We start from the raw sequence: 21,954 nt of genomic DNA, 5'->3' as shown, positions 1-21,954 counted from the left end.
ACTGCAACGATGATTAGATTAATAGATTATATGTAATCTAGAATTTTCGTTGAAACTAGCCATAATAGCAATAATAGGAGTATATTTTTGATACTTGGGTATTGTTTCATCTGCCAATTTTTATGAAGTATATGAAAGGCCACATCTAGATAAAATGATCTTTCTACCAAAAACTTTATTGGCAAGCCATGAGCACCTTGCATTATTTTGTTAATATTTTTAAAAGATTAATAATAGTGATCCCGATGACCCTGGTAATGAGCTAGAGATCATTTTTCTAGCGAAATATTATCAAACCATTTTTTTTTTTTTTTGCATTTAGAATATTATCAAACCATTAACTCACATGGAAGTTAAACTTTAGAATATAATTTTGCAGAGTAGTCGTGTTAAATATAGTTATTTAAGCTTATATCCTAGAATATCTTAATGAAGTTGCTAACTATATGTTAAACACAAAAATGGTGGTAGGCTAATGGCTTATTCCATCAATTTACTTTAGTATTGATTGCTGTTATAAGTCTAGCGTAACAATCCGAAGCCAAACATATGTCTTCTCTCTAAAGTATAACCCTAAAGCAAGCAAATGAGTAGTAGGAGAGGTTGTTTTTAGAATAAATTTAATCAAAGTAAGAGTAAAATTATACTTGGGCTCATAGGTGAAATAATTTAATAGCAAGAAGTGGACTTTTGAAACTATGCTTATTTTTAATACTATATGCATATATATATATTTTTATATATATAATAGAGTGCTCATAATTAAGGGTAAGATGCGTATAAGATTTTTTTTTTACTCCCAATATCTTTTTCGCCACTCACGTCCAAGACCGGAGAAGCCACCTGCGTCTCGGATCCCAAAACGAATTCAAAACTCAACCCAACCCAATAGCCTTAACTTACCAGTTACCCCCTCTCCTCCTCCCCCTCCCCCTCTCCCATACGTGGAACCGCCGATTCCGAGTGCAATCGGCTCGATCGACTTCTCCGTGGAGGCCATGAGGACAGCGGCGGCGGCAGCGGCAGCGGTCGGATTCAATCGGCTGACAGCGGGGCTCCTTCGCCGTCCCTGTGCGAGAGGTGACATCACCGTCTTCCCCTTCTCATCGTGTGCCGCCTCCGGCGGCGGAGTGCCGCACGTGCCGGTCTTGATCGTTGGGGCCGGGCCCGTGGGCCTCGTCCTCTCCTTTCTCCTCACCAAAATGGGTAGTTCCTCTTTGCTCTTCTTTGTTTCTTGATGCTTAAATTTCCGATTACTCTTTTTGCTCCGGAATGCTTCGTAGTACTTAATTCGTCGATTTGATTGTAGGAAATCTAGAGCTTAATAGTCTTTGAATTCTGATGTGAGTAGATGTTCAGTTCTTAGTTCTTCTTTTTGGTGTCGACAAAGTGGTGTGCATATTGAATTTCGTTGTTTTTGATGAGTCCATGTTCGGAATGGAAAAAAGAAACAAAAACTACTGTTTGTAATATTTGGAAGCCGGGAAGAACCAAAGAAGCATTTTTCTCGGGTTCAATTAGAGCTCTATTTGGATAGATTTGTGGGAATCTAAGTGGCATATGTTGTTAGTGTCGAGCTACCTTTCATGGTTAATTCTTTGTCTCATTGGAGTACGAAGCATGATTTTGTTACAGCCACATTGTTCTTTTGTGTACTACTTGTGCTCAAGAGCAGTCAGTTGATTTTCTGATGAAGGTAATTTGAGTGAATCCTGTATAGTTTAGGAGACTTTTGTTTGTTATTTACTTATTTTGTATGAAATAAGTTCCATCATTCATAATCTTCCTAAGAAACATTTAAAACATTCTTTGCACATTTTCCTGTGTGATTGGTTGTCTCAAGGTTTTCAATTTTTTTTTTTACTAAAAGGCTGCAGCCCTATTTCATTGAAACTTAAAACATAGTACCTGGGATTACCCATAACACCAGACAGCAAATCGACCCAACATAACAAGATATCATCCTCCACCTCCCAAAATTACATAGGGCCGAAAACAAGAAAAACATCGCAAAATTTTAGGGCAGACCTACCCGTACAAAATAACAATTCTACCAAATATACCAATTACATCATAACTACCAGGTCCATAGTCAAGAACAACAAAATTAAAAGAATTGCAGACACGTCTCAGCAGTCATCCATTATCTTTGCTTTCTTAGCTGCATTTTCTCCTTGAATTCTTGCCCAACAAAAGAAAAAGAAAAATAATTCTATAAGAAAGCTCCTTCCATGATCCGTGTTTCTGCTGAAATATTCTATTATTTTTTTAAGCTAGATACTCCAAATCATAGCCGATAACCAGATTTTTCCCAATTACTGTTCTCCTTATCACCTTTCTTCCAAGTCTCAAAAAATTAGTCTCTTGCGTACTTTGATTTCATCTGAAACCCAGTAAACCTGGTCTTCTCTTTCAAAATTTTCTTGGCATAAGCACATCTAAGGAAAATATGATCAACCGACTCCTCTTTATTACACAACACACATTGAGCACTCTCAGACCAACCTCTCTTCAATAAATTGTCTCTAGTTAGAATACAATTGTGATAAACAAGACATAAAAAAGGTCTCACCTTTAGAGGAATTTTCATCTTCTGCAACTTAGGTAAAGTTCTAGAGATCACAACTCCATTGTTCAAGAATCGATAAAGGGATCTCACCGTAAAAATCCCGTCAGAAGTAAATCTTCACTTGGCACGGTCTGAAACAATACCATATTTAAAACCATTACTTGTTATATAATTCCTAGCTATTATTCTTCAAGTTTTAGACTTTAGTGTGTCAGACAACCTCCTCCTATATTGGAAGTTCCACTCCCGCCGATTCCACACCTCAGACAATAACACAGATTTATCTTAAACAATGTCAAACAAAGCAGGGAATCTAGTTGCTAAAATACAGTCCCCAACCAAATGTCAATCCAAGTACTCGATCAAAGTGTTTGTTTAGTTTCAAGTACTTGATCTAACCAAAATATGTGGATGTTGGGTGTGTTTTAAGATCTTAGCCCTAGTATATGTTATCTTTATAAAACCTTGTCGTTACTCTGGCAGATTAGGGAAGAAAAGAAGATACCGTCGCGATTGAGTTTCTTGTTGGTAAATCGCATCTCGTGTTGAGTTTACCATGAGTTTCTTTACGTACTAGTTAAACCTTATGACTTTGTTATTTATATTTTTATATTAATAGCTATTCACAAGTATTAGGTGATTGAGGCTTTTGACTTTCATGGGCTAAGATATATTGGTTCTTGGCCTATGCCTCTAAATTGAGGTTTAGTAATACATTAATGTGGAATACAAGCAAGTGTAACTACTAGGCCTATGATTATTCATTTCTTTTTTTAAAGTTCCATTGTGCTGACTGTACATAGAGCAATTGAGTGACACTAGTACTTAGGAAGTTCAAGAGCAGACAGTTTGGATTTTCAAGTTCTATAGTGTGATACACTTCAGTTGAATATATGATGTCTACTTTTCATAATTTCATTGTAATTTAACGAAGGGGTTTATACAAATCACATCCTACATTTTACCTATTTTGTGATTCGTATCCCGTTTTTGAGAATTTTATAACCCGCCCCCTCATTTTTTACCTATAATTTTTATTTAACACTCTGACATTATTTTGACTAACTAATATTGATCAAATTACCAAAATACCCCTATCATTCCCTCTCATTTTTTATATCTCTCCACTAGCTTCTCCACTTATCTCCTCCATCATCGTCGCCGCCATCACCTTTTCTCATTTTCTCCTCTCCCTCTCCACCTCCTCATTTTCTTCTTCTTCTTCTTCTTCTTCTTCTTCTTCTTCTTCTTCTTCTTCTTCTTCTTCTTTTTTGGGAAGAGAAAAATAAGATAAAGAAGACATGGATAATTTAGGTATTTATAAACTATTTTATATATTATAACGAAATATTCCTTTTATAGTACTGTCTAAATTAACTCAGAGTGTTAAATAAAAATTATAAGAAAAAATGAGGGGTCGTATTACAAAATCCTCAAAGACGGGATGTGAATCACAATATAGGTAAAATATAGGGTGTGATTTGTAAAAATCTCTTTAATGAATCATGTGGATTTATAATTTTGAGACAACGTTATTGATTTTGAAAGTGGTTTGGTCTAGGAGGATCTAGGTTAGCTTTTACTGTTGGTCCATGGTATATGGAAAAAGTTTAAAGAAATTTCTGTCCCGTAATCTTGCAGGGATCACTTGTGCAGTTCTAGAAAAGAGCACGACCTTTTCTCAGCATCCGCAAGCTCACTTCATTAACAATCGAACGATGGAGGTTATTTACTTTCTTTATCCCTCGACTTTTACTATTGACTCAAATATTAGCAACAAAACTTCCAAAAAGAATTAGTTTAAGATTTAAGTTTTGAGACTTTGTTTTGATTAGAGAATCTTTAGCAGCTATTCCGCAAATTGGATGGTTTAGCGCAGAACATTGAGAGTTTGCAACCCCCTATGGACTTTTGGAGGAAGTTCATATATTGCACTTCCCTATCAGGTTCCATTCTTGGTTCAGTAGATCACATGCAATCCCAAGGTTTGTTCTTTGTATGCAATATTCTTCCTCTTTACACAAATGTCCATCTTTTCTAGCTGCTTGCCAACTGATATTTTCCAATCATAAGACCTTTAAACATTGCGAGTACAGATTTTGACAAGATCATAAGCCCTGTATCTGTTGCTCACTTCTCACAGTATAAGTTGGTCAACTTGCTACTTGAGAAGCTGGAAAATATTGGCGTTCATGTATATTCTCCTGATGGGATTGAAGGCTTGACCCAAGGTGAGCCATTGGGAAAGAAAATCCTAATGGGCCATGAATGTACTTCCATCCAGTCAACTGATGAAGGTGTGATGGTGGGAGCTTCCTTTTCCAATCAAGGGAAAATGGAAGAGAGGAAATACCATTGCAGCATTCTTGTTGGCTCAGATGGTGCAAAGAGTACTGTACGGAAACTGGTTGGGATATCTATGAAAGGAGAAAGTGACCTGCAGAAACTTATCAGTGTGCATTTCTTCAGCAGAGATCTTGCACAATACTTATTAGATCAAAGACCTGGAATGCTCTTCTTTATTTTCAATCCAGAGGCTATAGGTGTCCTTGTTGCACATGACCTTAATCAAGGGGAATTTGTGCTGCAGGTAGTACAATTAAGCAAATCATAGATAGTCAGTTTGATTTGATGATGTTGTAACTAAGGAAAATGTGTCAGTGATTTAATGCATCATTTAATTTTAGTTTCCAAGTTAAAATTTCATATGTTCTATGATCAAAACACTGGCTTACCTTTTCTTCTTTTTCCTTTTTAGATTCCATATTATCCGCCTCAGCAGAACTTTGAGGATTTCACGTCCAAGGTAACTCAGGATTGAACTCTTTTGTAATAATTATTATGTCCGTTTCATATCTTCTGATACCCGACACCCACAATAGATTTTCTTCAATCAGATGATGTCTCTACTGGCTAATAGGGTCTTGTGTTGACCATTTGTTAACCTAATTTCATAATTCTGCAGACAGTTCTCCAGATATGTGCATTCTTGTGCTTTAGCCTGTGTGTGCTATGTGATTGAATACTCTTTCAAACAGTATTCCTGAGAAAATAATAATCTTTCTTTATGGATTTCCTAGACTATGCAAATTGAAACTTTGGTATTTTATTTTTGTACTTTGCGCTTTTGTCAGCCTGGCATGCTTTTAGTGACTATCAGTAATGCATTGCTTCTCTTTGATGAAAGAATATTTGGTATTTAGACTTTGCTGCAACATCTTTCAAATTTATTTCAAATTTACGTGCAAATGTCCTCGAAGTCGCAACAACAATTTGATGTTTCTTATATCAGTAAAATCTTAGCAGGTTCTATTAAAGATATCGAACTTATTGTAGGTATGTGAACACATTATTTTCAAGTTGGCCGGTTGGGATCTTACGGACGTTCAAATTGTGGACATAAAGCCATGGGTAATGCATGCAGAAGTTGCTGAGAAGTATGTTTCATTCAATAACCGTGTTATACTTGTTGGTGATGCTGCTCATCGCTTTCCTCCTGCTGGTGGTTTTGGTACGTGGCTTTTTGACCAATCCTTTCCTTTCTGCATCTGGTTTCTTTCAATATGATGTTTGAAGACCTACACAAAATCACTAGTGGGTAAGATCACGAGGTGGTCATTCAGAAATGTGGTAGTCTGGTGGACTAGACCTTTTAACCACATCAAATAATTAACCCAATGTTGTGGAGAGCGAATGGAAATTTTTAAGCAACTGCAAAGTGCATATGGGGCATGTCAGCAGGCAGGCGCCTATGTGGTCTAGCAAAATTTTTTTAAAAATATTATTTGTACAGTGTTTAGGCTAAGTACATAAGATTTTATGTCAGTAACTAATAAATAGTTAAAAAATAGCTATATATAATATGGAGAGTTATCTCCACCGAATCTTATCCACGAAAGATGATAATATGATAATCATATAATTACTTTAGTAAGCCAGTCAGTAAATACATGATTAGTTCAAGAGTACCAACAGTAATCAACAAAAAACTTAATAAATATGGATATATAAAATTATACAACTTATAGCTATCATATGCATATGAGAGCACATGCATTTGTGACGCATTGGCTGTTCATATACAGGTGCATATGTATATCCAGTCCACATATGGTTCTATATTTGGTCCAACTACATATGAAGGTGACATAATATGTATAGACGGCGTTTTACCCACCACCAAAGCCTATGCAGTCCGCAAAAAAATAATTATTCTAATATGGATATAGATTTTTATAAGGAGAAGAAAGGGTAGAAAGGTTCATTCTTTTGGTGCAATATATGACCATGAGAGTAGGAATACACGAGTTTGGTGGTCGCCCTTTCTTTCTTTATTGATGCATTTGTCGTAGAAAGGCTAGAGAGAAGACATAGGTTCCCTTCAGAAAAAGTCGTGGCAGGGAAGTCATTAAGGTTTACAAAAGTGCACAAAGATGTCAGATTATGCAACTATGGTGGTTGAAGAAGCACCTTGAACATAGTGGGTTATATTACAAGGTGTGATCCAAAGTAGGTAGTACTAGAGGACCTGGATCAGGGAGTCAGGGAAAAGATTGAAAGATCTAGGGTGCTAGTAGACCAGCATCTTCACCTCAGTTTTTTGACCTTGAGGTGGTTCTAATACTGTATTACCTCTTTGTTGTCATGTCTTTTTGGGTGAAATGGAACAAAAGGAAGTAGGGTTCTGGGGTTAGTAAATTTTTTGGTCTTAGCACTTATCATATTATCTATTTGCTCTAAAAAGATCATTTCTTGGAAGTCCCGGAAACTGGGAACAGCACATAAAGAGTCGAACCCAACTTTCTGTATAGTCTTGGCCTACGTGAGTTGATTATGGGTAGTTTCTCATTATTAGTCATTTGGTTTTTATGCTTTGTACTAGAGTTGAACCCAGAGATAGATGGTCTATCTGGACTTCATTGTTGAAATTTAGAAAGCTGCATGTGCAGATATATAACTGCATTGACTTAATTAAGATTTTTATTTCTTTTGATTTCTACTGTCAAAGGTTGGTTTAGATAGTTTTTTGCATGTTCCTTTTTGAACTGAAACCTGAAGGTGAAGTCCTTCCTTCTTATATCTAATTGCTATGGTTATTCATGAGCATTTTTCACAGGAATGAATACTGGCATTCAGGATGCACATAATTTGGCCTGGAAGATATGCTTTTTACTGAATGATATTGCTTCACCATCTATAATTCAAACTTATGATTTGGAGCGTCGGCCTGTATGACTCCTTTCACATGCTTTCTGTTGCTTCCTCTAGTCATCCCTTTTGTATTCTGAGACAAAGAAACATGACATGTACTTTTGTTGATCTCAGATTGCATTCTCTAATACAGCATTAAGTGTGGAAAACTTTAAAGCAGCAATGTCTGTTCCTGCTGCTCTTGGCCTTGACCCTACTGTTGCAAACTCTGGTAAATAGCATGCCCACACAAATAGCAATCACCTCTTTGACTATTACTTGTAACATTATGTCTTCATTTTGCACCTACTATGGCAGTGCATCAAGTAATAAATGGCAGCTTGGGATCCATTATGCCAAGAAGCCTGCAGAAGGTTGTGTTGGAAGGCATCTTGTCTGTTGGTCGGGCCCAACTCTCAGATTATGTTTTGAATGAGAAGAACCCGCTAGGATCTTTGAGGCTAGCAAGACTCAAAAGTATTTTTGATGAGGGGAAGAGCCTTCAGCTTCAGTTTCCTGCTGAGGATCTTGGTTTCTGGTTAGCTTATCTATATATAGCATCAATTAATTGGAGATTGCTTTCAAATTTTAAGGCTGTCCATTGTTCGTACTAATTATCCTTGATGGATTTGTTCTTGGATGGCAATTGTGGAAATATGTTAAATAGGATGATGATGGTTTAAACCACTACTGTAGTCTAATCACATTGTTGATGCTAGTTTCTTCAATTTATGCAGCGTTTATTCTGTTAAGCTAACTTCAGTACTTGTCAGCTATCAAGAAGGGGCTCTAGTTGCTGACTTTGGCAATGACATTCGAGAAACAGAAGCAACTGACAGCTATAGAAGGGCTTCAAAGGAGTATGTACCCTCTGCTAAACCAGGATCACGGCTACCCCATATGCAAGTGAGAGCACTGGGAGCATCATCTATTGAGGTTTGCCCATTTCTGCAACCTTGTTTGCATGTCACAAAACCTTTTTATTTTTTGTTTATTTTCTCTCTGGTAACTGGAGGTTTGAAGTTTGAACTGACTTTAAGCAGGATACCTTCTCTACTTTGGATCTGGTACCTGGAGATAAGCTCGAATTCCTTCTCATTATAGCACCACTGAAAGAGTCTTACGACATTGCATGTGCTATGCTTAAGATGGCAGAAATATTTAAAACATCCCTTAAAGTATGTATTATATGGCCTCATGGTACATTCAATAAGGAGACAACTTCCAGTGGAATCGAGTTAGCTTCGTGGACAAACTTTATAGACGTCGAGGAAGTTAGGAGTCCACCAATGAACTCATGGTGGGAGATGTGTCATATGACAAGCAGGGGCATCCTTCTGGTTAGACCTGATGAGCACATAGCATGGAGAGCAGAATCCAATACTGTGAAGGATGCTGCTGCCGAAGCTAGAAGAGTCTTCTCTCTAATATTGGGTGTGAAAAAAATTTGAGACATATGCATGTCATATTTGCTCATGGGCAAGATGGAATCTGAGCAACTTCTCTACCTGCTATTTCCTAGTCTTGCCATCGGAAACAAGTTCCTGTCTGCAGCTAGTACTTTCAAATGGTAGCAAAGTACCTGATTCTGTTGGTTTCTCTTCTCCATTGTACAGCATGGATGCGAGAAAATAGTGTATTCTTGTGTTGTATTGACAACTAGAAAAGCTAAGCTCATGTAGGTCATCAATTACGTACGTTCTTTTCTCTTGTACTTGTATAAAATAAGCAATTGATTATGACAGTGTTCTAAACCACGACGAATGGGAAAATAAATCTGTTCATTCTTTCTTGCAGTTAAGATTACACTTCTTTTACTTCCCTCAGCCCTCCAAAAGATTATTGCCGTAGTAAAGATATATGCACCTTGATCACTCTCTCTTTATTGATTTATTTACATTGACAACTAATATTTTTAGAAGTTTGTCATCCAATTTTTTTTTTTAATTTATGCACATCCTTAACTTTCTTCGATCTTGTTGTTGCAAAAAGTGTGGAAAAGTAGAAAATAAGACCTCTTTCAAGATTGAAATGTACAGAGGATCGTCGTGACAACCTTTCTTCTGTGTCATACTTAGTAACCTACATTGATGTCTGCTTCGGAATTAATGTGTCTATTACATCAGTATGATGAAAATAAGTACCAAAAAGCCATCTCCATCTACATGCGAATAATATTAACTCAAAGATGAAGCGAACTGAAGAGGACACTAGCACCTGGAAATAGTGTAGAACTACTGAAAATGAGAATGCACCTTGGCATGTCACATGATCATCATATTCATCATAGGGAAGAAGTGTTTGATGATAAGAATCATCCATCTTGATAAGAATGTAAATATGCCAAAGTGGTACACAAATTACAGAGTCATACCTGCGATGTTCTGATGCTAAATACAAGACTTCAAAGATAAAAACATAGAATACCTACAAAATCTGTTTCTAAGGAAACCTAAAACCAAAATGTGGTAATTACATAACTATATCACCAGTTTCCATACAAATAAATCGAAAAGGAGCACAGTACTAATACCGCCCGCAGAAAAAAAAAATTACATATCTCTACAACTGATGTCACAGTCGTGCTGTAAATAAAAAATGAAACTCCTACATTATAGTACAGTTGCACTTTGACTCCAACTTCGGTGGTTTTGGAGTATCAACTTTGTTTGGGATCTCAGAATCTAGTTGGGTTGCTTCTTGGGGTTTTACATTGTTTTCCAAACCCATGGATGAGACAACGACATTATCTTCTGACTTTTTCCATTTAGCCTTCTTGGATTTTGGAGTGCGTTTGATGTGCAACATTTGTGATCCCTTCGCTGCAGAAACAGATGCTCCTGCCACTGTAACTACTGGGAGAGGAACATCAGTGAGCATCAACTCCTTTTGCATCCCTATAGTCGCAGCTTTAAAGACTAGATCATGAACAATAGAGCTACAGAAGAGTATTGTATCGGTTGCTTCTTCCAATGTTAAACTTCTTGACATATTGCTTCTTGAGTTCTGAATTGTAACCACAGTTGAGTCTTCTGTATGGCCTCTTTGTTCATCCACTTTGAGTGAAGTCGATTCTTCTGTCAGATAAAGGAGTTGTCACAACTTAGATTCAAACAACACTAAAGAAGCAGTTAAACAATCCGTTAAAATATGGATATTCAAGCATGTTACAGATGATTTGCAACTTCGAAATTTCTTACTATCTGGTAGAGACTATACATCAAGAAATAACTGTGAACTCTGATTAAATGTATTACTTGCAACTGCTGCATTGACTGACATCTCTGGAAGTGAATCAGACATAGTCCAAATAAAAACGACAAGATGATTTTTTGTATTCATGCATCAAAAACATGAGATTATTTATCTAATTGAAAGGTGATAACAAAGAGTATTTTCCATTTTAAAGTACAAAGTTTACAACAAAATGAGATTATCTGCGGGGCTATTTCTTCTTGTTGGATCATTATCGGAGAGCTTATCATCCTTGGAAACATTTCCAGGCTCATAGACTACCAGAACCAAGTGCAGGGGAGGACTAGAAGGTTACTTAGTTTCTGGATGAAAAGATGTTTAACGTGAAAATTGATCCACGTAAAACTTACATTCCCAACAAATCTCAGACTTCATCTTATTGGCTGGAAAGGGTAGAAACCAATAAATTTGCACTATAAGATACATATGGACAAACATTAACGAACATAAACTAATATTTGGGGTACAGTTGGGTAAAATGAATTTCCGTAATTCCTTATTAGTAGTTTCAGAAACACAATAAGGCTTAAATAAATGAAACAATCAATGAAAGAGAGTTCATGTGTATTTTAATGAGCAATACCATATGAATTCCTATGAATTTTTAGGGTGAATAAAGCTCAAATTAAGGAAAAAGATTCACCTCTAGTTAACTTCAAGATAGAGAAATTCAAATGTCAATAATTGGTTTTCATTGAAGGGTTTAACTTGTGGATCTGCCCTATAATATGCATCCCATACAATTTTGATAATAAATTTCGGGTAAACTTCAATTGCCACTGTACAGGCTGAACAACAAGTGCGTGTGAATGGAAAAATAAGCAATGATACCATAGACCATGTACTCTAATGTACAATGCTTCAATCAAAAAGAAAAAGAAAAATACCATCAGATATAAATCTAAAGGGCATTCCAAATCAAAGATTGAAGTACAAGAACAGAAGACACTTGTTGTGCCAATACCCAGCTGGCACACCATCACGTGCAAGTACCAGATTTATCATTTATATACCTCAAACTAGCTTTTAAGGTGTAAAAAAAATAATAGATAAATAAAATTTTCTTTCGATGACATTTGAAAAAGAAATCTTGAATTCGCCCCTAATCTTCTCTATTTCCCCTCTTTTTTCTTCTTGCTTCAACCTTTTTTAGTAAAATGTCGAAGAGAGACCTTAATGACTAGCCTTTCATGGATTATTGGGTTTCGGGTGACAGCCGATCGGCACAAGTGTCGGTTCACCATGCACCTATGTTGGCTGCTGATTCTTTATTGACACAGTAAATGCAGGTTGGCATAGGGCATGGATCGGCATGGCCATCCTCATTCCAAATCCTATTCTAAGGTATGCCGCATTGTGATAAGATGCCAAAGGTAGAACAACTATAATGTATTGGCATGCATATCCATGGGCAACATAACGTTGGAAAGTTGATAACAAATTAATGAATAAAAAATCCAAATAGAATTTGATATTCACAGGTTAAAAGAAACTCTAATCAACACATAATGATTCTAAACCTTTTAAACCATGGAGCGCAATATTGGTCGATCCCGATCCCAACCCGAGACGTAGCATGAGAGAGAGAGAGAGCTTCTCTCTCTTTCATTTCTTTATCATTCTTTCTTTCTCTCTCAAGCCATCTGACGCAGATCCATCCTCGGTCGACATGCGGTGAGCTCTTCTAACAAAGATCCAGCTCCCTCAACCTTCGACGAGCTCGAGTATATTTTTCTTTCTATTTTTTGCTTTTTTCCTTTTTCTCTCTTTTTTATCCGACTCCTCCCTTCCCTTTCTCTCTCTCTCTAGCCTCTCCTATCTTTCTTATGTTCTCTTCCTCCCTCCCCCATCTCTCTCTTTCTCTGAGTCTGTAACTGCAGCAATCTTTTTGCTACAAAAAAAGTGAGCAAAAAAAGGGAAGGAAGAGAGAGGGACTGTTTTGAGAGAGAGGGAGGAAGATAGAGAGAAGAGGAAAGGCAAGAGAGTGAACAGAGGGTGTGAGTACGAGGAAAAAAAGAGATGGGAGAGAAACGCGACAAGAGGGAGAGAGAGAGTGTGTGTGATTAAGAGAGGAAAAAGAATGAGATGGAAGAGAGACGTGACAAAAGGGAGTGTGAAAGAGAGAATTATTTTATTTGTGTGAAAGAGAGAGTGAGTAGAAAAGATGGAGAGATTAGTACTTTTTATAATTTTAGATTTTATATGAAAGATATTTATATTTATCTATTATTAATTTCTAAATTTAGAATTTTCTATATTTTATAATATTTTTTAGAATGTTATGTAATTAAAAAATAGTCCGATACTAAAATCTAATATTGGCGGCCGAAACACCGATACAGTCAATACATGTCATTTTTTCAGGCAATTAATTTCGATTCTGAGTCCCGATCCCAATATTAACCTTGTTTTGAACCTGTTAAAATGACTAATAAATTTTTTCAGAAAAAAATAATGAATGGCCATGTCAAACATAGCTTGTGAATGCTTTTTAGATAATATATGAGTATCCGGATCCTACTTCATATCGAGTACCCAGCAAAGCCAATTAGGGTGATTCATCACAAGTATCATTCGAAGCAGGTATAGACACCCTCTAATTCAGACAAATTCCAGAAGAAAAAAACTTAAAGATATCAAGAAGCAAATACTCGATTAATATTGGCAGAATCACTAAATTTTAGAAAATACAATGGTCCTCATGATGAAAAGACTTTATATGAAGCATACATTATGGTCTAGACCTATGTTGTTCTGAATTATCCAGCAAGATCAAAACTGTTCAAGGAAAGAAATTTACTTGTCAAGGAATTATGACCACTGGGTGAAAAATGTGAAATAACCTAGTAATAAATTTATAGGAAATAAGGAAGAATTTTGACCAAGTAAGAGAATATCAGACAATAATTATAGAGTATGGATTTCATCACATGAATTCTGCAAAAGGGAAATGGTAATATTAGCTACACTGCAAGATAGTTAATAATACTAGATGTGTGCAATGAGCAAATGATATCTCAAAGAATCTTGGGTATTTGGCAGAGAATCAGATCTTGCAGGGTTTTAATCTTCACATAGAAAGATAATCCAAGATTATACTGTAAATTTGTAATAAAGTGCAAAAGTTGCAGTATGATAACCAATCATAAAAAAAATACAAGGAAAAAGAGATTAATTAAAAAGTTGTTAGCAGATTACTAAGAAGCTAAGAATATCAAGAAGGAGATACATACCATAGCTACTGCAAGCATGATCCATAATAATAGATTCAATCACACAAGCCAAGCCATCCTTCGTTGATTCAATGGAAATAGAGTTTTCATTACTTGCCCCCAAGTAACTCACATTTTGTGAAGCTGCAGACTCAGTTTGTGAGCATTGTAAGCTATCACAATCATTTTGTAGGTCCATTATTATGTCTGAAGAGCTATCTGTGGAAACATCAGAATTTTCCATTTCACAGACACCACATGTAGATAAATAATCTTCTTGAATTAGAGAGAAGTCAGGGATATTTGAATCTGCAATGTTGCAGTCTTTGTCTTGGAAAGTTTCAGGACTCAGACATGAAGAAGGGTCTGCTTCATTGGAACAATCTGCCAGTGGGTTATCAAAGGAGCAATTAGCTTGTGGAGTTTCAGCATCCAATTCCCTGCAGACATTAGCATGAAGTGACGCATCTCTGTCAGGGAAAACTTGCCCACTAGATGAGGACAGTCCTGCAATATTTCCTGTACTTTCCATAGCCTTGTTGTTATCTTCATTTACTACTATTGTTTCTCTTGAGGCCTCATAGTCCAGATTTTGAGAACTATCAAAACTTCCTTCAGACTCTATCTTGATACATGACAAATCCTCAGTGGGTTTAACCAATATACAGGAGACTGACAATGCAGTATCTTCAATCTTCACACCATAATTGTTTATCAAGCTATCCATCTCACCTTTCTCGATGCTTTGTTGCCGTTGATGATGACTTTCTATCCGTCTATATGGACCCAGATCGATTGAAGATGTTGAAGCACTATCCTTTCCAATGCTGCATCTCAAGGAACTAGTTTTATCTCTGACATAAGAAGGGTCTGAGCAAAGTATACTAGCAGCAGATAAAGCCCTGCCTTGCACAACAGGCCACTTACTGCTGCTTGACCTTTGCAGTAGAACTACTGATATTCCTGTGCCTTCAGGACTGTCAATCCGGAGGCTCTGATGAGAACTTTGCTCTTCTTGTTTATTGTCACTGTCAGATTGGAGAGCATCTACCTCTTGCTTGCCATCTAACTTTTGGCTGGAAAGACGTCTCTTTAACTCATCCATCACTCCCTGAAGAGGATGATATTCTGAACTACAATATGGACCCTGTTCAGAGTTCACCAGAGACTGATATTCTGAACTGCAATATGAACCCTCTTCCAAGTTCCTTATAATCTGATTGGGCATTTCATTCTTTTCAGATAATTCACCTACATGTGTCTCAAGCTGCAGTTCACTATGCTGATAAGCTGCAGAAGCAAGCTCTGAGTGGGTTTTTTCTTTCAGAGTCATAGGTGGATCAGTCAGTGATGCTTCTCTAGCAATATAATGCCCCTTAGCACATTCTTTACAAATATCGGTGTTCTGACCAGCCTCTTTGGTACGGAAGACTTTTCCACATTTCAAACAAGTTACTTCTGTCCTACAGTTATTATCCTCAGAATCATCGCCCACAAATAAGTGTGAAGATTCAGGAGCTACAACTGTCGCTGGGTCAGTGTCAATCTTTGTGGACACAACTCCATCAGATAAGCCGTAGTTATATTCAAGTTTACCAGCGGAGGTTCCACTTACTTCATCCTTCTCATCCACCTTATCAAAGAGAAATACCTCATCTTGGTTGCCAGGATCTTCCATATTTCTTAGACCAGTCATCAGATCATTTTGGTCATGGTCATTATCATTAAAATCAGGAGCAACAGTTGTACCATGCTCAGAGCTAGCATTACTACTAGTTGTGAGTGAAGAGTTCCTTGAGAAAATAGGACGACGCATATAGCTTGCTTTCGCAGTGGAGAAAGTTGTTGCAGGGACACTTGATAAAAGTGGCCTAAACATATTTTGTGGAGTTTTGCCATAATCCTGCAAGCATTAATTTACAATTGTTAAAATAGGAGATTGTGGTAACATTTCAATGTTTCTAATCAGAGTATCTTTCTAACTTAACTATACCAGAACCAAATGAACAGATTAGAAAAGAAAAAGAAGAAATATAATCAACCCGGTATCTGGTGGACACCAATCGGAGAACTAATATGATAGGCTATAACATGAACTTACTCATACCTACAGAGTTGACGTTAGTTCTTCCCCACAAAAAAACCATGATTACTTTTGTCCTTACAACTAATACTGGAAGATGAAAAACAAAAGTAACTGGCAGACTATCAACTTGGTAATAAAATGAAATTATATTGAAGTATTCATGGCTTATGCAATGGTGGTTGCCATGGCGGTTTATACCCATCCCACTGCATCCAAACTTAAGCAGGAATCATCCTGACCCAGAGTGAGCTACTCTGTGTTATCTCAGAATAAGCAAATTGCCATACTTCCTAGGTAAGAAACTAGAAGAAGTGCATAGCAAAAGCTGAAGCGAGTACTTTGTTTGATTGAGAACTGAAGAAAAAAAAAGATTGTAAAACTTGAAGAATATAACGCCATAGCACCAAAAGTATACAGAGGTAAGAAACAATAAGGAGTTACATTGACAAGGCTAACTAACTCCTTCATAAGATTTTGGAAGTAATAGATCATTGAAAACAGAGCCCAACTGTGGTAGCAGAACGATTAACTCAAAACTGAAATAAAATCCCCTTTTGAGTCTTTTACCAAACTGAGCCTCCTCAGAAAATAATTTACCCAAATAGTTCACCTCCTAAACTTAATACAAAAAATGGTATGTTTTGAACAAGTCAACTGTCACCCCATTGTCCCGCTAGAAAAATACTAAATTTATTAACATTTTACATAAGTAGTAATGATATTGAAGTATTCATGGCTTTTGCAATGTTTTATTCTAAACATAAAACATTGATTTCATCGGCATTTTACTCCTATAAAGGATATGTATAGAGAATGAGAAGATTATTCTTTGATTTATATTTATCCATTAATTGGATAGACTAGAGAGATTTATTATGTTACAATTGTATAAACTAGAGAAAAATATTAGATTCACAACTGGATAAGATGAATACAAATTAAATCTTCTCACTCTCCTCATTTCCCCACAAATCCTCATATTTATACATAATTCTCATATGATGAAAACAGCATTTTATATTTGGGATAAAACGTTGAAAAGATCAGGTTTCTACATCTTACATAGAATGCTGATAAATTATTTTCTGCTATGCCCATGTGGTGGCAGCTGATATGTCTACAACTCTTTTAAGTAATAAGTTTGGAAGTTGGATCTTTTAAGTAAATAAGTTTGTGATGACGCCTAGTTTGGTCAATACTCCCCATTTTGATGGACAAAAGAACAAAGGGTCATGCCAACAATGAGAATTGCAGAAATGACCTATAAGAGCATTGCAGAAAATATGTAGAAAATCCTATGGTCCAATTCTAAGATAGAAAATGGAAGTTGCCTCCTAAGGATGAATACAAGACGAGAGCAAGAAAAAGAATATATTGCATGGATTTGAGCTAACCTAATAACTAAAGAAGGCCATTTCACCAGGAATAGTTAAAGAAAACTGTACCAAATAGAGGAATAAAATATCTAAAATAACAAGCAAGATGCCACTTTTACTTAACCATCAATGAGGACCAAACCAATTAAAGCCACATTTAAATACATACACATGTTGAGAGACATCCTTATTCCTTAGTTTTTTTCTCAAATCTCTTAATACAATCAGAGAGATATCTGGACTCTAATAGAAAAAACTAGCTAATTCCTTAATTTATTTCTAATGGTCAAAGAGATTATGATCTGGACTCCAATAGAACAAAAATAGCTAAAACTGAGTTTTGCACAATAAGAAGCAAAGTAAGCCTGAGATAAAAATAGCCCAAGAAAAACAGTAAAGAACAACTCTTTCTACATTTAAAAGTGATTTCTGTTCATTGTGCAGTAAAATTATCATATTATCCATGGAATCGTACCGTAGTTCGAAGGCCAGAATCAAAGGATCGTTTTGGGGCAGAACTTGCAGACAGTGTCCTGGATGGTCTCTTAGAGCATGACATATCTCTGCTCTTACCTGTCACTTTGTAATTTCTTCCACCCGGGCTGACAGAGATACGAGCCGTGGAATGTATGGAGTCCACATCATCATCACCTGATGATACTAAAGAACCCTTGCTACAGGAACTAAATCGCTCTTGCTCATTACTATGTGTTAAAGTTCTACTTCTGCATGGATTGGGTGATATTGACTGCCTTCCAGTTTTTGATGATGAAATCTCTCTTCCATTTTTGGATGCTGGCGAAAAGCCCCTTACATGTGTTGTTGGACGATCTGATAGAGAAGTTCGAAGGTTTGGAGGTGCATCAGATAAGAAACCAGGGAGATTTGCCTGCCATGCTTGTAGTTTTGGGGAGGCTGAATTTCCACGAGTTGTTTTTGAATTTGCAGGTGATATACCCTTCCTTCCAGAAGAGGATATCTGCCCACTTGAACCAGAGCTTGTCCTCCGCAGCACCGGAGTTGAAGATCTTGGAGTAGGCGAGATGGGTCTATTTGGAGTAGAAGATCTTTGTGAAGGTGTTGTTGGCCGAATAATAGGGGATGGGCTTGAAGACGATGGCCTTCCTCTGCCTTGATTGGCACTACAACTTGATCGAGGTGATGGGCTTAACCTATGAGGACTTGCACTGCTTCTGCTGCTTCTGCGCATAGTCTCAGTCTGCGATCATATTTCATAAGTCAATCATGAAGAAATTTCTACAAAGAAGAGCTTATCTGATGAGGTGATATTCTTGTCCTTTGTAAAATAACTTGGTAATAGAAAGTTGATCACGTACCATTGATGATCTTATAATTGGAATTGGTTGACTTCGCAGCCTGCCTCTAGAGGGCAACTCGACTGATTGAGGCTCATCGTCATCCAAGGTACGGAAAAGAGGAGTATCAGGTGGAGTTAATAGCCTGTTAGAAATTACAATAGCAGTTGATTGAAGACTAGTTATCGTAGATATTAGGCAAATGCACAGTGTACAAATCATTAATGAACCATTATTGAGCTGCTTTCATTTCTTTCAATATTTAGCATTCAGTAGCAAAATGATGCATGGGCTAAGAGATGATCGTGCAAGTACATTCTCTTCAGTTAATTATATTGGGTTGAGATGAGGGCATAAATACTTGGTCTCCATAAGCAACTTACCAATCATAGTCATTTTTATCTGCATCTGCACCTAGAAGATCACCTCCTTCCCCTTGAGGTTTAATGTTGGCACCAAGCTTGAAGTCTGGGTAGCATCTTAATTTTGCTAAAGATAGACAATTCACAATAAAAAGAGACATCTAATTTAAAAATATTTATTGCAATACTATTTGTAAAATGTGATTAAAAAAGAAGAAAGAAGAAATAACAGTGAAAAGACAGAGAATTACTAATAGAGTCTTCAAAATCATCAGAAGTGTGTAGCAAAAAGTTATCCCTCTCCCTGTTTTGCATGTCAGTAAATAGGACAAGGTCATCATCTGTAGCTTGAAAAGGCGACCTGCTTTCAATACTGCGACCCCTTTTATGATTATTTACCACTCTATGCTCCCTCCCAGGAGAGCGCCTCAAGACTGGTGATGGTGGCATCTTTCACCACTCTAACAAAACCTCTCAAAGAGAAAAGATTGTTTCATTCCCACATGGATCACACTCATGTTGCCCATAAACTGAAAAGGCATTCTGTGTACTCATCATGAAGAGAGAAGCAGTGTTCCAACTCAGTTGTACGGTCTTACTCAATCTGTAATTCATAAGAAGTATTTTAGTTTATAAGCTGGGAAAGAGATTTACAGTCAAACGGAAAAGATATACATCTTTGCAATTTAAAAATTCTACAAGGTAGTGCACATTAAGTATAAGACCAAAGTCCTACACACCAAATGAAACAATGCAAAAGCTAGCAAGATTTACCGAGAGGTTCTAAATTCCAAGAAAAATTACAGACCAGATCAAGAAGATCCAAGTTCATCAATTAAAATGAGCTAGAAAATGATTGCAGATGACTTCCTAAAAAGAATTTACTTTTAACAAAAATCTAGAGTTTCTGAAGAAAAACAACTCGAATAAATAAAATTAAATTATCGCCCACTTTTGAATTAGTCCAACAAAAAAAATTGAAATGCAATTTGTGAAAAGATTAAATGATTTAGCAGAACTGCATAAAAGAATGGTAGATTTTTACATTTCAAAAGAATTATGCAACAGAACAAGTTAATCAAATCCTAAGAACAGCGGAGTTGCGAAACACAAAAAGATTTAAAAAAAACTAAAATTCAATTGATATTTCAAATCAACCAATCTTAGCTAGCAATGACACTAAGAATATTAAAATTTCACAAGAAAATTATGCAATGTGAATGACAATTGATCATCAGGTTGAGACTTTAACAATGAGCTCAATGGTAAATCAAATAATCATAGAAAATAGAGGATGTCTAAAAATTATATGTTAGAAATAAAATATCAACTTACCCAGAGAGAATGTTAACCTCACAACTTATGAAAGAAAAATCCAGCAAGATCAACAAAAGCTAACAGATAAAAACAAGTTCAAAATAAACAACAATTGATTTACAATGTCATAATAGAATCAAGTCCCAACATTTCATTGATCTTGGTACTCCCAAAGCAGTACAAAGAAAACGTATAACCGTAAGATCCCAAGGAAAAAAAAACCGGGCACTATCAGCTAAAAATATAAAAAGGATATAAGCAAAAAGAATTGGAATTTACAACAAATTAACGCAATTTTGCAGGCTTGAGTCATCATCAATGACCAAAAATATACTCAAAATTACCAAAAAGAGAAATGAAGGAAAAAAAGTAACAACATAAACAAAGGAAAATAAAAACAAAACAAAATTTACTCACTGAGAGCGCTTCAAAGCATCCAATTTCTTCCAAAAATCCCACCAAGATAGCAGCTTTAACGCATTCCCTCCATACGACTTCAAACCCCTTCAACCCAATTCCTCTCCTGCTAAGTTCGCAGAGCTTCCGTCCGAACTACCATGGAATACCGTCGCGTTACTCGGATCCCATGTGAAGGATCGGGCTACAGATCGAGATGCATTGAGAGGGAGAGACCAACAGATCGAGTTGGGGAACCCTAATTGCGTAAGAATTCGGTGGATCGAGGGCTTCAAGATGAAGGAAGAGATTAAAGAATGGTGCTAGAAAAGATTGGAGTAGAAGGAGCCAACCTACCTTTTTCGAGGGTTATTTATTCCGCACTCTATTCTCCACTGTAGCGAAAGAAAAGCTCTCGCTCTCGCTCTCACTGTCACAAGCTACTCTGGATTCTTTTTTTTTTTTTTTTTCTTATTCTCCATTTTTTTCTCCAGGAGGAAATTAAAAAGAAAAAGAACTTTTCTCATTTCCCACCCTGATGTTTTCTTATTGCGTTTTTACATACAACCTTTTGGTTATTTTTAATTTAACCCCTATAATTTTCATTAATCAATGGAACTGAGGATTTAAGGAAGGAAATTTTCAAATAACGTCTTATCTTTAAGTGATTTAACACACAGTCTTTTGAGTTATTTGCAATCTGATCCCCTCTTCTAGGAGGTTTTTTTTTCTCACTATTCTAGCTATGCTCATCAAATATTGTAATCGTAAACGAGTTCCAAACTTATTTATAGGACTAGATCACTTCTAATTCATGTGGATTTGATGTAAGTATGCAAAGAAAATCACTTTCTCATATTATCTTCAAACTTTAA

At 36.4% G+C, this 21,954-nt stretch overlaps 2 protein-coding genes across 5 annotated transcripts; one reads left to right on the top strand and one right to left on the bottom strand.

Moving 5' to 3' along the window:
* The first annotated feature begins 858 nt into the window (after positions 1-858).
* LOC140795579 (uncharacterized) lies at positions 859-9,560 on the top strand. The gene is made up of 11 exons (XM_073148251.1): positions 859-1,206; positions 4,211-4,293; positions 4,419-4,554; positions 4,666-5,159; positions 5,328-5,375; positions 5,906-6,080; positions 7,686-7,798; positions 7,895-7,991; positions 8,078-8,297; positions 8,533-8,695; positions 8,803-9,560. The coding sequence occupies exons 1-11, from the start codon at positions 999-1,001 to the stop codon at positions 9,208-9,210; spliced, it is 2,145 nt and encodes a 714-aa protein (XP_073004352.1). The 5' UTR covers positions 859-998; the 3' UTR covers positions 9,211-9,560.
* Positions 9,561-10,059: 499 nt separating this feature from the next.
* Positions 10,060-21,560, bottom strand: LOC140795108 (uncharacterized). 4 transcript variants are annotated; one of them, XM_073147491.1, is made up of 8 exons: positions 21,437-21,559; positions 21,101-21,338; positions 19,618-19,970; positions 19,388-19,493; positions 19,026-19,149; positions 18,164-18,907; positions 14,248-16,129; positions 10,060-10,836 (listed from the first exon to the last, which is right to left on the bottom strand). In XM_073147491.1, the coding sequence occupies exons 3-8, from the start codon at positions 19,814-19,816 to the stop codon at positions 10,367-10,369; spliced, it is 3,525 nt and encodes a 1,174-aa protein (XP_073003592.1). In that variant the 5' UTR covers positions 19,817-19,970; positions 21,101-21,338; positions 21,437-21,559; the 3' UTR covers positions 10,060-10,366. The 4 variants fall into 4 exon arrangements, with proteins under 4 accessions (XP_073003592.1, XP_073003591.1, XP_073003594.1 ...); XM_073147490.1 differs by having other exon boundaries at positions 21,101-21,369; positions 21,437-21,535; XM_073147493.1 differs by having other exon boundaries at positions 10,060-10,833; positions 21,101-21,560.
* Between the last annotated feature and the right edge of the window lie 394 nt (positions 21,561-21,954).

The sequence above is a fragment of the Typha latifolia genome, chromosome 9 (assembly GCF_019914945.1).
Source record: "Typha latifolia isolate L0001 chromosome 9, TyphaL0001v2, whole genome shotgun sequence".
NCBI classification, from domain to species: domain Eukaryota; kingdom Viridiplantae; phylum Streptophyta; class Magnoliopsida; order Poales; family Typhaceae; genus Typha; species Typha latifolia.
This window is presented reverse-complemented; position numbering and strand designations above follow the sequence as displayed.